Source organism: Leucoraja erinacea, chromosome 9, assembly GCF_028641065.1.
Source record: "Leucoraja erinacea ecotype New England chromosome 9, Leri_hhj_1, whole genome shotgun sequence".
Taxonomy (NCBI): domain Eukaryota; kingdom Metazoa; phylum Chordata; class Chondrichthyes; order Rajiformes; family Rajidae; genus Leucoraja; species Leucoraja erinaceus.
Window position 1 is genome coordinate 59,648,567 of NC_073385.1, and position 13,652 is coordinate 59,662,218.

At 42.5% G+C, this 13,652-nt stretch overlaps 1 protein-coding gene across 5 annotated transcripts in view; it reads left to right on the plus strand.

The window, feature by feature from the left end:
- The window catches only part of LOC129700442 (neutral alpha-glucosidase C-like), a 58,166-nt gene extending 54,172 nt beyond the window's left edge, over positions 1–3,994 (plus strand). For 3 of the 5 annotated variants that reach the window (XM_055640930.1, XM_055640932.1, XM_055640931.1), the window contains 3 exons: positions 908–1,020; positions 1,454–1,554; positions 3,291–3,994. In XM_055640930.1, the coding sequence (XP_055496905.1) occupies positions 908–1,020; positions 1,454–1,554; positions 3,291–3,403 (327 nt within the window). In that variant the 3' untranslated portion in view covers positions 3,404–3,994. Of the gene's footprint in view, positions 1–842; positions 1,021–1,453; positions 1,555–3,290 lie in introns of those variants that run through there. The other 2 variants (XR_008724062.1, XM_055640934.1) reach the window with 2 other exon arrangements.
- Positions 3,995–13,652: the final 9,658 nt, after the last annotated feature.

Below are 13,652 nucleotides of genomic sequence, written 5' to 3' on the forward strand. Positions count from 1 at the left end.
GAATTCCTTGTATCTATACATACATGGTCAATAAAATATATTAAATTCAATTTATTCAGACAGCATCAGAGGTTAGGACTGAAACCTAGGACTGGAGCTGCACAGCAGCACTACCTGCTGCACCACTCTGCCCCCACCCCTGTAATTGGGTTGCTATTGCTTCAACAGGTGTTCCTGGATAGATCATATCAATGTGTTTTTACCCATGTTATAAAATTAATCTGGGAGGAAATCCAAAGGATTCACCTCTGATGCTATGATGTTGATAGATTATCTGTTTTATCACCTATGAAACTGTTGTCTCTTAATTCTGCTATTGTCATGTATCCAGTTTTGTATTGCCCGATAAATACAATATAATGGACTCACTTGTAGAAAACTAAAGAATCACAATTGAAGAAATAATCCCATCAGACATTAGAAATGAGCCACTTTTTTAATCAGGAGCTTGAATCCTGCTGCTCTGGGTTGTGTATATGTGTATATGTGTACTTCTCAGTCTCTTCTCCAGTTATGTTTGTGCTTCACCGTGCTAAGCTGGGTGGAGCAGATGGCTTGGCTCTGGAGATGATGAGGGAGGTTATCAGTTCAGGCACAGAACAGTGATAATATTGGCATACATCTGTATTGGCATACATCTGTATAGTGGGATGTCTGAAGCACTTAAAGCCAAATTAATATTTTATCAATGATTTTGAATGGAGTTAGGGCCCGAGATGGGCATTCTGGTATAACATCCAAGATTGAAAGTCATCTGGCTACAATTTCAATCTTCCCATGCTGACACTTGGAATAGGAGTTTATAAATGGAAAGGAATAATCATTGTCCGCTTTCTCTACAGATGCTATGAGGATATATTATCTGTTTTATCACCTTTGAGACTAAGATTGCCCATATCTGTTCTAGAAAACTGCCACAGGAAAGTTGTTCATTGATGATGGACATTCGTTCAACTATCAGAGTAAGAACCAGTTCTTACTCCGGAAATTCAGCGTCAAGGATAACACATTTTCAGCAGTGTGAGTATTGTCCAAAGCTCGGCTTTCTTGGTCGCTCATTTAGCCCTAAGGTCTGAATAATTTGGAGAGGCATTTACACATGACTGGCTAAAGGTATTTGGTTTCCATAAGGGGGGCTACTAACAAAGTTGTTAATCTTTATGAAGAAAATGTGTAGGTCTGAGAATACATCTCACCTGGAGATGTTACACACAAAAAGACAAAAGTGCTGGAATAACTTAGCGGTTCAGGCAGCGTCTCTGGAGAGCATAGATAGGAGATGTTTTAGATCAGGACCTGCCTTAGATCCTGATCCACCCATGTTCTCCAGCGATGTTGCCTGACCCACTCAGTTACTTCAGCACTTGGTGTGTTTTGCAATGCAATGTTTACCATTTACTGTATTCACTGTATTTATAAAGGCCGACCTGTGTATATCTTTCCCTTTGTTCAGGTGTGCTGATGAGAGGGGATGGTATTGCACCGAGTGTCTGGTGGAAAAGATCCACATAGTGGGAGCTGGACAACCTTATTGTGTGACAACACTGGGTCCAGGTAAAACATTCTGACAATTAATAGGAGAGTTCTATTCAGTAAAACTATTAGTTTTCCAGCAAAAGGAAAAGGAATGACCAACATAATCTAGCATGAGATGTGGTCTTCAGCCACCTGCTCTCTGGCCCAGAATCAGGTCTAAACAGCTCGCATATGACAGTCTTGCTGCCAGGCTTTGATAATACCACTATGAAGTGCCTTGGGTCTTTTTACTGCATTTAAGGCACCATGTAAATGTAAACCATTGTTTCTCACAAGTTCTGCTTCCTATTTGAGCCCAAGTAGTTTCCAACTGCATAACCATTCCATCAACAGTTTCTTTCATGTATGCCTCTTTTGATCCTGGTGCAATGTAACTGATACTGTAACCCTCATCTTTGCACCTGTGGTCGAACTATGGAAAGACAAGTTTGCAGAGACTAAAGGTGGCATATAACTATGCCATGAGAACACTGCTAAGGAAACCTAGATGGTGTAGTGCCAGTAATATGTTTGTGGCTGCAGGAGTCAGTACTTTAGAAGCTATCCTAAGAAATCACACGTATAAATTCATTTACAGGATAAATGACTCTAAAAATGTGCTTATTGTGGCCTTGTCAAACACACGCTACGAATCCCAGCTGTGGAGACACTGGTATCGTTGGCTCGTTGTAGGACATTGATCATCTTTTAATCTGGATTTTTAACTTATGTATTGTGCTTTTTTAAAATATAATTTATGATGCTTTTATAAGTGATATACTAAGATTTTATATGTACTTTATGATATTTTTTAATATGCAATGCAATTTTTTTAATGTAATGCTGCCCCTTGTCTGGACCTCGAGTCCGTAATAAAGTTTATTATTATTATTATTATTATTACCTCAAGAATTGGCAATTAATTGCCTTCTTGATTGGCTCAAATCCGCTGTAAAATAGAACTTATCCAAAACATGACTGACTGTATCCTGACTTGCACAAACTACTATTAATTGAACAGTCCTCTGCCTGCTGACGATATAAAATATTCTTCCCAGTTTTTTGATTTTCCATGGCTTCCTGATTTCCCCCTGCCAGCACAGCCGAAAATTGCAAACTCCTCCAGTTCTCATTTGTGCTGGAAATCTGCTTTGCCTTTCATCCATCTCCAATTTTAAACACTCAGCCACCAGCAATCTTGAATTCAGCTGCTCAGATCCTAAGCCTGGAATTTCTTCCCCATGTGTCTCCAGCTCTTGCCCTCATCAATATCTTTATTGCCTGTACGCTTCATTATACCATTATTCTCTGCTGCATTGTACCGTCCTTGAAGTCAACCATACCTCTGGTACCTAACTCTAGTTCCTACTTGATCATTGCTCACTTACCAACGCTGCATCTTGGTTAAACACTGGTTCACCTGCAATCTATTCCAGCTCTACACCCCACTAAGAGATCCACACATTTCCAGTTCTGGCCCTTTGAACAACCCCTCTTGACCAGTGGCAATTGATTCACATTGTCAGCTTGTTAACTACAAACAAAACTGGAAGCTTTGTAATCTCGTCACTATACCTCTCTGCCTCTATACTTACTTGGTGTACGTCCTAAAACCCGATCATTGTGATGCAGCTTTTATTCCTGTGCCCCAATAATTTATTTATGTAGTTTGATGTCAGATGTAGTCTAATTTGCTCTCATTGGTATGTTCCTTGATTCTTGCCACTCTGTCATTTCTTGATTTTAATGATAATTTTGTTTATTTCCCTCTTCAGATATGCAGGAGATTCCAGTACAATTCAACTACAATGTGGAAAAATGCCTATTAATCATTGAAAACCTACAATTTAATGTAGGATGTGACTGGACTCTGAGGCTTAAATATTGAGGGGTGGATATTCAGCCGCCTAAGTACACAATTGAAACGTGGTGTTCACATTCAGATATATTTAAGGTCATGTCAGGTTTCTCGTTATTTTCTGTTTAGTATTCATTTACTTTATTAAATCAGCATATTATTTTGTTGTAATAGAAATATTTATATAGATATGTATAGGTATATTTTAGAATGGGTCAACTCAAATATTTTATTGCATTCATTTTTGGTATCTGGACATTTGTGGGAACGTCAGCATGTCTTGCCCAAGTCTAATTGCTCATGAGAAAGTTATGGTGTGCTACCTCCATGAACAATTATAGTCCTGGTTGGGAATCAAATGGTCCTGGCAATCATCGAACTGACTGCGCATCGATGAGTAGGTTATTAGTCAGTGAATTTCCTTTGATAGCATTGTTGACAACACTGTCATCAATTTGATGATGATTGAGAAGACTGAGTGATAATTAACTGTCAATAGTTGGCATCCAGGCAATTTTCCACATTGTCTGCGAGGTGCCATTGTTGGTTCAATAAACCTTGGTTTACTTGTTGTTCACAGCTGTTTGTTGATATTACATGGAATAAATCAAATTGGCTAGAGACCGCCTCCTGTGATGTTGAGGATCTCAGCAGGAACTTTGATGGATCATCCACTCAATGCCTCTGGCTGAACAGAGTTGTGAATACTTTATTATCGTTCGCACCGTTAGCTGGTCCCTGTCATTGCTGAGGTTCAAGATTCAAGATTCAAGAGAGTTTATTGTCATGTGTCCCAGGTAGGACAATGAAACTCTTACTTTGCTTCAGCACAACAGAATATAGTAGGCATGAATACAGAACAGATCAGTGTGTCAATATACCATTATATAAATATATATACACATTAATAAATAAGCAGATGAAGTGCAAATAAACAGATAATGGTCTATTAATGTTCAGAGTTTTGTTTCAGTCGAGTTTAATAGCCTGAAGGCTGTGGGGAAGAAGCTGTTTCTGTACCTGGACGTTGCAGTCCTCAGACTCATGTACCTTCTACCTGAAGGTAGCGGGGAGATGAGTGTGGGGCCAGGATGGTGTGGGTCCTTGATGATACTGCCAGCCTTTTTGAGGCAGCGACTGCGATAGATCCCCTCGATGGTCGGGAGGTCATAGCCGATGATGGACTGGGCAGTGTTTACTACTTTTTGTAGTCTTTTCCTCTCCAGGGCACTCAAGTTGCCGAACCAAGTCCTGATGCAAGCCAAGCCAAGCCGGTCAGCATGCTCTCTACCGTGCACCTGTAGAAGTTATAGAGAGTCCTCCTTGACAAACCGACTCTCCGTAATCTTCTCAGGAAGTAGAGGCGCTGTTGTGCTTTCTTTTATAATTGCATCAGTGTTCACGGACCAGGATAGATCTTCAGAAATATGCATGCCCAGGAATTTGAAGCTCTTGACCCTCTCCACCATCGACCCATTGATATGTCCACAATCAGTTCCTTGGTTTTGTTGGTGTTGAGGGTTCTTGGTGCCTTCTCAGTCGCTAGCTGTTTAATTATTCTTCACTTTTCAAAATTAGAAGTAGGACCATAGATCAGTCATAGTGAGATTGTCCAGTTCCGTCATTAGATGCTTTTTTATTGTGTAGTCATCAGATTGTCTTATGTTGCACCTTTATTAGGTTTAAAAAAAAAAATCCATTGTTAAAATGCAAGGCGTGAGACATAGGGCACACTCGAACAGGAATATTCCAAATTTGCCCTTCAGTCTGTGGTCTCAATCAGGGTAACACAGTAGGATACGACAGGATTTACCAAATACACTCTCCTCACCACCCTGCAGTGAGCACTGTATAGCCGAGTATGTACAGTAGATGTCAGGTGAGAGCAGAATTGGTCTGTGGGTTGAGAAGCCTTTTGCAGATTCCTGTCTGAAAAAGGGCCCCGGCCTGAAACGTTGCCTGTCCATTCCCTCTCCAGATACACCTGACCTGCTGCGTTTTGCTAGTATTCTGTATTTTGCTCAAGATTACAGCATTTGCATCCTCTGGTGTTTGCAGATTCAAATGACCATGTGAGTTAGGATGAGAAGTAAACCCTAATTATTTTCATTATCCTCCATAATATTCATTTTCATTATCCTCCGTAATATTTATTTCCTGCCTCTTGATCATCCCCAAATTTAATTGCTGCATATTCAGCTAATATGCCTTACTTTGCAGATAATCCGATTCTGGGAATTTCTTCTTTAAAGATATTGCTTTAAAGACTGTACCTTTTGCCAAGATTGTAATCACCTACTGTATTTTCTTTTTTAAATGGCTGAACACGTTACTTTGATAAATTGTCATTGTTGCTGCAGACTGTGCCGAGGGATAATCACTGTGCTATGTACCACCCAATGCTGACATATCCTCTGAAGAAGCAAAGTAGGAAGATCATCCCCAAAAATTTTAAAAAATCCTATACATTTGACTATGCTGCTATCAAACGTGAGCTTGAGCACTTCCCGTGTTGAAGTATACTCAATGAACTCTTCTGTTTTTGTTGCAGTTTTTCTGCAGATTCAGAGTTTTACAACACTGTAAAGTGCTGGGGGTAACCAGTCTTTGGTGAGTCTCATGAACCATCTTCATTACATACAGCAGAATGTGCACTGCAGCTGGCTCCATCTTACAACCCAAGGCTTCCACCTCTGTCCCTATGTCTGCTCTGAGCTGCACAAGATCAGAATTTGAATTCATTATACCCCTCACAGTGGTTAATGTTGGGCAAAATCCTATCTTCGCTTAACAGAAGGACAACTACCTGAATGTTGTGAATAAATGGCTGCATATTCCACCATGGCTGAGGAAGTTCTGTTGAAAAGTTCATGCCATTGACTAGTATAAAGTGTGCGGCCACGTGTTGAGGTCATATTTGATATTTTATGCTTGACATTTTTTTAAAGAAGTAATTTCTGAACTAGAGCAACCTGAATGAATATGCCACGGTCATTACAGACTTCATAAGGAAATGTGTGGAGGGCTGTTTTCCAACAAAAACCATCCGAGTGTTTCCTAACCAGAAGCCTTCGATGAACCAGGAGATCCGCATTCTTCTGAGGACCAGATCCCGAGCATTCAAGTCTAGGGATGCAGAGCTGTACAAGAACTCCAGATATGACCTTGATAAGGCCATCAAAATACAAAAGGCAAAATCAGGGGGTAGCTCAAGCGACAGCGAAACATCACTCCCTGACTAGCTCAATGCATTCTATGCACGCTTTGATAGGGAGAACACTGATGTGCCTTCCCGAGCCCCCATAGCCCTGATGGCATTATAGTCACAGAGGCCGATGTCAGAAGATCCTTCGAAAACTGTCTGGACCTGATGGTATACCTGGTCGTGTTCTCAAAACGTTTGCAGACCAACTGGCTGGAGGTTTTTCAGACATTTTCAACCTCATTCATGAGGTCTCAGGTTCCCATCTGCTTTAAGAGGGCATCAATAATACCGTTGCCCAAGAAGAGGAAAGTGACATGCCTCAATGACTATCGACCAATGGCACTGACATCCTTGGTGATGAAGTACCTTGCAAGGTTGGTTATGGCGCATACCAACTCCTACCTCTACAAGAACGTTGACCCATTAGAATTTGCCTACCGCCCCAACAGGTTAACAGAGGATGTGATCTTGCTGGCTCTCCACTCTGCACTAGACCACTTGGACAATAAAAATACATACAGTTGTTTATAAACTACAGCTCGGCATTCAATACCATCATCCCCTCCAAGCTAGTTATCAAGCTCATGGAACTGAGTCTCTGAGCATCTCTCTGCAACTGGGTCCTCGACTTCCTGTTCAACAGACCACAGTCTGTTTGAATGAACAAAAACACTTATTCCTCAATAACAATCAGTACGGGAGCACCTCAAGGCTGTGTACTCAAGCCCCTGCACTACTCAGTCTATAATCACGACTGTGACACAGTGCGAACTCCATGCGCAAGTTTGCCAATGACACCACCGTTGTTGGACGAATTACAGATGACGATGAGTCAGAGTATACAAGTGAGATCAACCGATTGACCAAATGGTGCCAGCACAACAACCTGGCTCTCAATGTCAGTAAGACCAATGAACTGATTGTGGACTTTGGAAGAGGAAGGATGAGGACCCACAAACCTGTCTATATCGACAAGACGATGGTGGAGAGAGTCAAAAGCTTCAAATTCCTGGGCGTGCATATTTCTGTAGATCTTTCCTGGACCCAGCACACTGATTCAATTATAAAGAAAGCCCATCAATGCTTTTACTTCCACAGAAGATTGCAGAGATTCAGTATGCCAGAGAGGATTCTCTTGAATTTCTACAGGTGTACAGTAGAGAGCATATTAACTGGTTGCATCACAGTCTGGTTCAGCAACTTGAATGGCCAGGAGCAAAGAAGATGGCAAAATGTTGTGCACACTGCCCAGTCTGTCGCGGGTTCTGACCGTTGAAGGGATTTACCAGAGTCACTGCCTCAAAAAGGCAGCCAATATCATCAGACACCCACACCACACTGGCCACACACGAATTTCACCCCTGCCATTGGGAAGAAGATACAGGAGCCTGAAAATTGTAACATCCAGGTTCAGGAACAGCTTCTTCCCTACAGCCATTAGGCTATTAAACACTACAACATCCAAATAAGCTATGAACTATATTGACTATTATTATTATTATTGCACTATTAATGTTTATATGTATTTATGTGTGTGTGTATATATGTGTTTGTGTATATATGTGTTTGTGTATATATGTGTGTGTATGTGTATATATATATGAATATATATCTATCTACATACTATTAAAAGTCTCAACTTCTCTGTCTGTGATCTCAGGAGCTACACCAAAATGGTACACAATAGCACGAAAATGTTTGCAGAATTTTAGTCAGCTTTTTCCCGTGTTCATTCGTATCATTTCTTCACATTTTATGTTATATTTCACGTTATTAATATTTCAAGGTTTAAAAAAGCCAATTTTAACAAGATTTTTAACAAGACATTTACAACAGCGTTGCCATCAGTCAACACCTACTCCAGCTCCTGGCAGAACAGGAGGGGGAGGATGAATTGGCATTGCAATTCAGGAAGTGCAATTGGATTTTTTTTTTTAAATCCAGTGCTGGGGAGGCAGGGAGTGCTGGAAACTTACATTTGGTAATGGGTTGAGTTGAGGGACTATGCCTCCCATGGGGGCTACCGGTTAGTGGTGCAATGTTACGTTGGGGAACCTGGCCTCCCGTGTGACAGGGACCCAACGGGTCCCAGTTGGTCTAGTATTATATATAGATAGATAGATATAGATATGCCATTTATTGTCACTATACATGTACAGTGAAACTGAAAGCTGCTCGTACTCAGTGCATACATACAATTTTACACAAAAAACAAGAAACAGAAAAACAAAACAGAAGGGAGATGGGGGGGGGAATAGGTGCACAAATTCTACGGCGCTACATACATATATACATATATACAGATGGAAGTCCGTGTTGGGCGGTGTAGTCAGTGCATGTGTGGATTTGAATTTATGGTAGATATAATTCTCGGAAAGCAACTATTCCTGAGTCTGTTTGTCCTGGATTTGATGCACCTATAGCGCCTTCCAGAGGGCAGCAGGTCGAACAGTCCAAACGCAGGATGGGAGCTGTCTTTGGTGATCTTCTTTGCCCTGCTAAGGCAGCGGGAGGTGTAGATGTCCATCAGGGAGGGGAGAGGGCAACCAATGATCCTCTGCGCTGTCCTGGTTACCCTCTGAAGCCTCTCCCTGTCTGCCATGGTGCAGCTGCCATACCATGCTGTAATGCAGTATGTCAGCAGGCTCTCGATGGACGAGCGGTAGAAGGTCAGCAGCAGGTTAGAGTCCAGGTTGTGCTTCCTGAGGACCCTCAGGAAGTGCAGCCGCTGCTGAGCCTTCTTGATGACCGCTGTCGTGTTGTCCGTCCAGGAGATGTCAGCCGCGATATGGACGCCGAGAAACCGGAAGGTGTTGACCCTCTCCACACACTCGCCGTTAATGTGTAGGGGGACTAAGTCGGTGCTGTGCCTCCTGAAGTCGACAATGAGCTCTTTTGTTTTCCTGGTGTTCAGAGCCAGATTTTTTGTTTTCTGAGCACCAGGTTGTCAACTTCAGGACTTCCTCTCTGTAGGCTGCCTCGTCTCCCTTTGAAATAAGTCCGACCACAGTAGTGTCGTCAGCAAATTTGACGATGCGGTTGTTGTTGTGGGCCGGACTACAGTCGTAGGTGTAGAGACAGTATAAGAGGGGGCTTAGCACACAGCCCTGTGGGGAACCGGTACTCAACCTGCGAGTGGAGGAGAGGTGGGGGCCAAGTCTCACAGTCTGGGGCCGGTTTGTGAGGAAATCCTTAATCCAGGCACATGTGACAGTGGGGAGGCCGAGAGTGACCAGTTTACCAATGAGGATGTCCGGGATGATTGTGTTAAAGGCTGAACTAAAATCCACAAAGAGCATCCGGATATATATGTATATGTGAGTATGTGTACATTTGCACACATGCTGTACTCTGCAATTGCAGGAAATGTAACATCTTTCCCTATACCCCCACCCTCGCATCTACGCTGACCCCAGCAGTCCTTCCAGGTGAGACATAGGTTCACGTGCATCTCTCCAACCTCATTTTGTTCCATTTTCCTGAAGTGGCTTCCTTTATATCAGCGAGACCAAGTGTCAACTCGTCGACTGGTTCGTTGAACACTTGTGCTCGTTGCGCTAAGGCCTGTTGGAACTTCCAGTTGCTAATAATTTTGGCTCCCCTTCCCATCGTCATGTTGACATTTCTGTCCTGGCCGGCTGCATTGCCGGACTGAGGCCACACGCAGACTGGAGGATCAGCACATCATATTCCGCTTGGGTAGCTCGCAACCTAATGGTATGAACCTGAATTCTTCAATTTTAGGTAAGTAACTTACTAACAACCCACCCCTCCTTTCTCCCTCCTTTTTCCTCCTCTGGGCGGCGGCATGGTGGTGCAGCGGTAGAGTTGTTGCCTTATAGTGCCAGAGACCTGGGTTCGATCCTGACTACGGGTGCTGTCTGCACTGAGTTTGCACTTTCTCCCCATGACCGAGTGGGTTTTCTCCAAGATCTTTGGTTTCCTCCCACACTTCAAAGACGTACAGGTATATTGGCTTGGTACAAGTGTAAATTGTCTCTAGTAAGTGTAGGATAGTATTTGTGCACGGGGATTGCTGATTGGTTGACACTCGATGGGTCGAAGGGCCTGTTTCCGTGCTGTATCTCTAAACTAAACTAAACTAAACCTGGATGGACACAAAATGCTGGCGTAACTCAGCGTGACTAGCAGCATCTCTGGAGAGAAGGAATGGGTGAGGTTTTGGGTCAAGACCCTTCTTCAGTCATCTAACTTTGATTTAAACAACATCTGCAGTTCTTTCCTAAACTACACCTAAATTTGCATCTATTTCTTCCCTTTTCTGAAGCTGGTAGGAATAGCTTCCTAGTGTGGATTAGTGTGGGCCTTGAGCAATATTTGTTGCTCACTCCAGGCAGCTTTCGCATTATGAGTACAGATCCACCACCGCTTTTTCTGGCTTCTGATGGTCCATCGCCTCCTATGAAAGTCCCCCTGAAAATGTGGTGCCTAGGCCAGGTGAGGTGGCCGATCTCGCCTCATTGCAGCTGGTCTTCAGATCGGCCAGTCCTATTTGCCCCCTGTGGCTAGAGCTCTCGAACTCCAGCCCAATCCATTCCCATAGCTGACTTCCACAGCCAGACTTCAAATCTGCGGGTTGAATTTACCCCCTGTAGCAGGGCTCTAAAACTGCGGCCCGGCCGGAGCCAGCAGATCCATTCCCATAGCCAATTTCCTAGGCTGACGTTTCAGGCCAGTATATTGAACCCCTGGTGACCTAGGTGGATCGTTCCAGCACTGTTTGACTCCTTGTGGAGGCATTGACCTCTGTTGCTCCAGCAAAACGGATAATTGGGCAAGGCTCTGGAATCAAGGGTGTTGGAAAATCGGTGGTGGACCTGTAATTAAGTATCAACAATGCAGGGATTATCCATCAATGCTCCCAGACCCAAGTGTACCAATTTGGAATACACAGACCTGATAAACCCATCACACACCATGTGGTCTGAGCAGATTGTGGCTGAGGACCACCTAAAACATACAGCACAGGAACAGGCCCTTCAGTCCACAATGTCTGTTCCAATCATGATGTCGTTAAACTTATCTCCTCTGCCTTCTGGTGACTCGTATGCCTCCATTTCCTGCATATAGATGTGCCTATTAGAAAGCCTCATAATTGTCACTATTGTATCTACCTCTACCACCAGCCTTGGCAGCACATTCCAGGCACTCACCATTCTGCAACAAAACTTGCCCCGCACATCTCCTTTAAACGTTGTCCCTCTCATCTTAAAGCTAATTGCCTCTCGTCCTTGACATTTCTACTCTTGGAAATAGATTCTGACTGTCCACCCTATCAATGCCTCTTATACTTTTGTAAACGTCTATCAGGTCTGTCCTCATGCTCCAGATGTTCCAGAGAAAACAATCCAAGTTTGTCCAATCTCTCTTTGTAGCCAATACCCTCTTATCCAGGTAGCATGCTGCTAAACTTCTCTTGCACCCTCTTTCGCCTATACACCCTCCTGTATTTGGGCGACCAGGACTGCACACAATACTCCAAATGCAGCCAAACCCAAGTCCTATAAAGCTGCAGCATGACTTCCTGATCTTACATTTATTGTCCTGACTAATGAAGGCAAGCATACCATACCATAGCATATGCCTTCAGCAATCATCCTCTTAGGATGTGTGTTCACGACAGACTACTAATAAATTTCAAACCTAACTTGTGTTATTATTCTTGTCAAACTTCCAGTCTGGAATCAGATCCATAGGTTGTGAGAGGTCTATGAGAAGGCAGAGTTTTCTGTAGTTTAGCTTCCTCTTGTGGGGGTCACAAGAATAAACCCTGACAGCAAATTATATCATTGACAGTTCCAGCCAAGGCAAGTCCCCTTCTTGCTCCGAACCGTGTGCTTTTGACATTCAGAAATACAAAAAGATTATTGAGTACTATTTTAAAAAAAACCATTTAAATTGTGATAAACAAATTTTAAAAAATAGAACTTTAAAATATTTTAAAACATAAAACATTTAAGAATTATCTTAACATTTTTAGATAATTTGAACTCCTTGTTGCTATTGCCCTCCATTGGAATCAACAAAAGTGAGGTTTGTGGATTCTTCACGGTGAGAATTGAAGAGTTGTCACAACCTTGGTCTTCCACAACAGTGTTAATAATAATAATAATAACTTTATTTATAGAGCACTTTAAAAACAACCACTGTTGCAACAAAGTGCTGTACATGACTAATCATGGACAAAAAATTATTACACGACAATAAAAACATTAAAAGAGAGAGTAAAAACAATTTTTTTTAAATAAATAAATAAAATAAAAAATAAAAAAAGTGTTCCTGCAAAGTGGGGGTAACAACCCCCAACAGCTAACCACCTGCATAATGGGAAATGCAGAAGTTGCTTTAGATTTCACAGAATAATGTTGAGGTTTGTCATATTCACTGATATTTCTCCACAAGCTTCTTGCAACCATTGGGAAATAGAGGTGGAGTAGGCCTCAGCCCCTTAAACCTGCCTCACTTAATATAATCGCAGCTAATCTGCCTCAACTGTTGTGCCTGTTTCATATCTTTCAGATTCCATCTACACTTCCCACTGTCTCAAAAAGCAACAAATGTAATCAAGGACCATTTGTACCCCAGTTCTTCTCTCTTCCTTTTTGGCAGAAGATAGAAAAAGTTTGAAAGCACATACCATCAGATTTAGGAACAGCTTCTTCCCTGCGGTTATCAGAATACCGAATGGTCTTCTCATAAACTAAGGGTGTAGTCCCAATCTTCCAACCTACTTCACTGTGGCTCTTGCATGCTTTCTTTCTCTGTATCTGTAACTCTTCAAAATGTAACACCATATTCTGCACTCTGGTTATTTTTTGGCTTAGCACACCCTTATGACTTGATTGTGTGGTACGATTTGACTGTATAGCACACAAAGGTTTTAATTCCATCTTGGTACGTGACAATAATAAACCAATGATAATTCCGACAGCTCAAATTTGCCCACCTTTTCTCCTGCCCTCCCCACCTTCCCAAATAGCTGATTCACCTTGGCCTCATCCTCAACAATCCTCCTCTCACTGCCCCACTGCTGCTCCATTCAGCCTCCTGAAT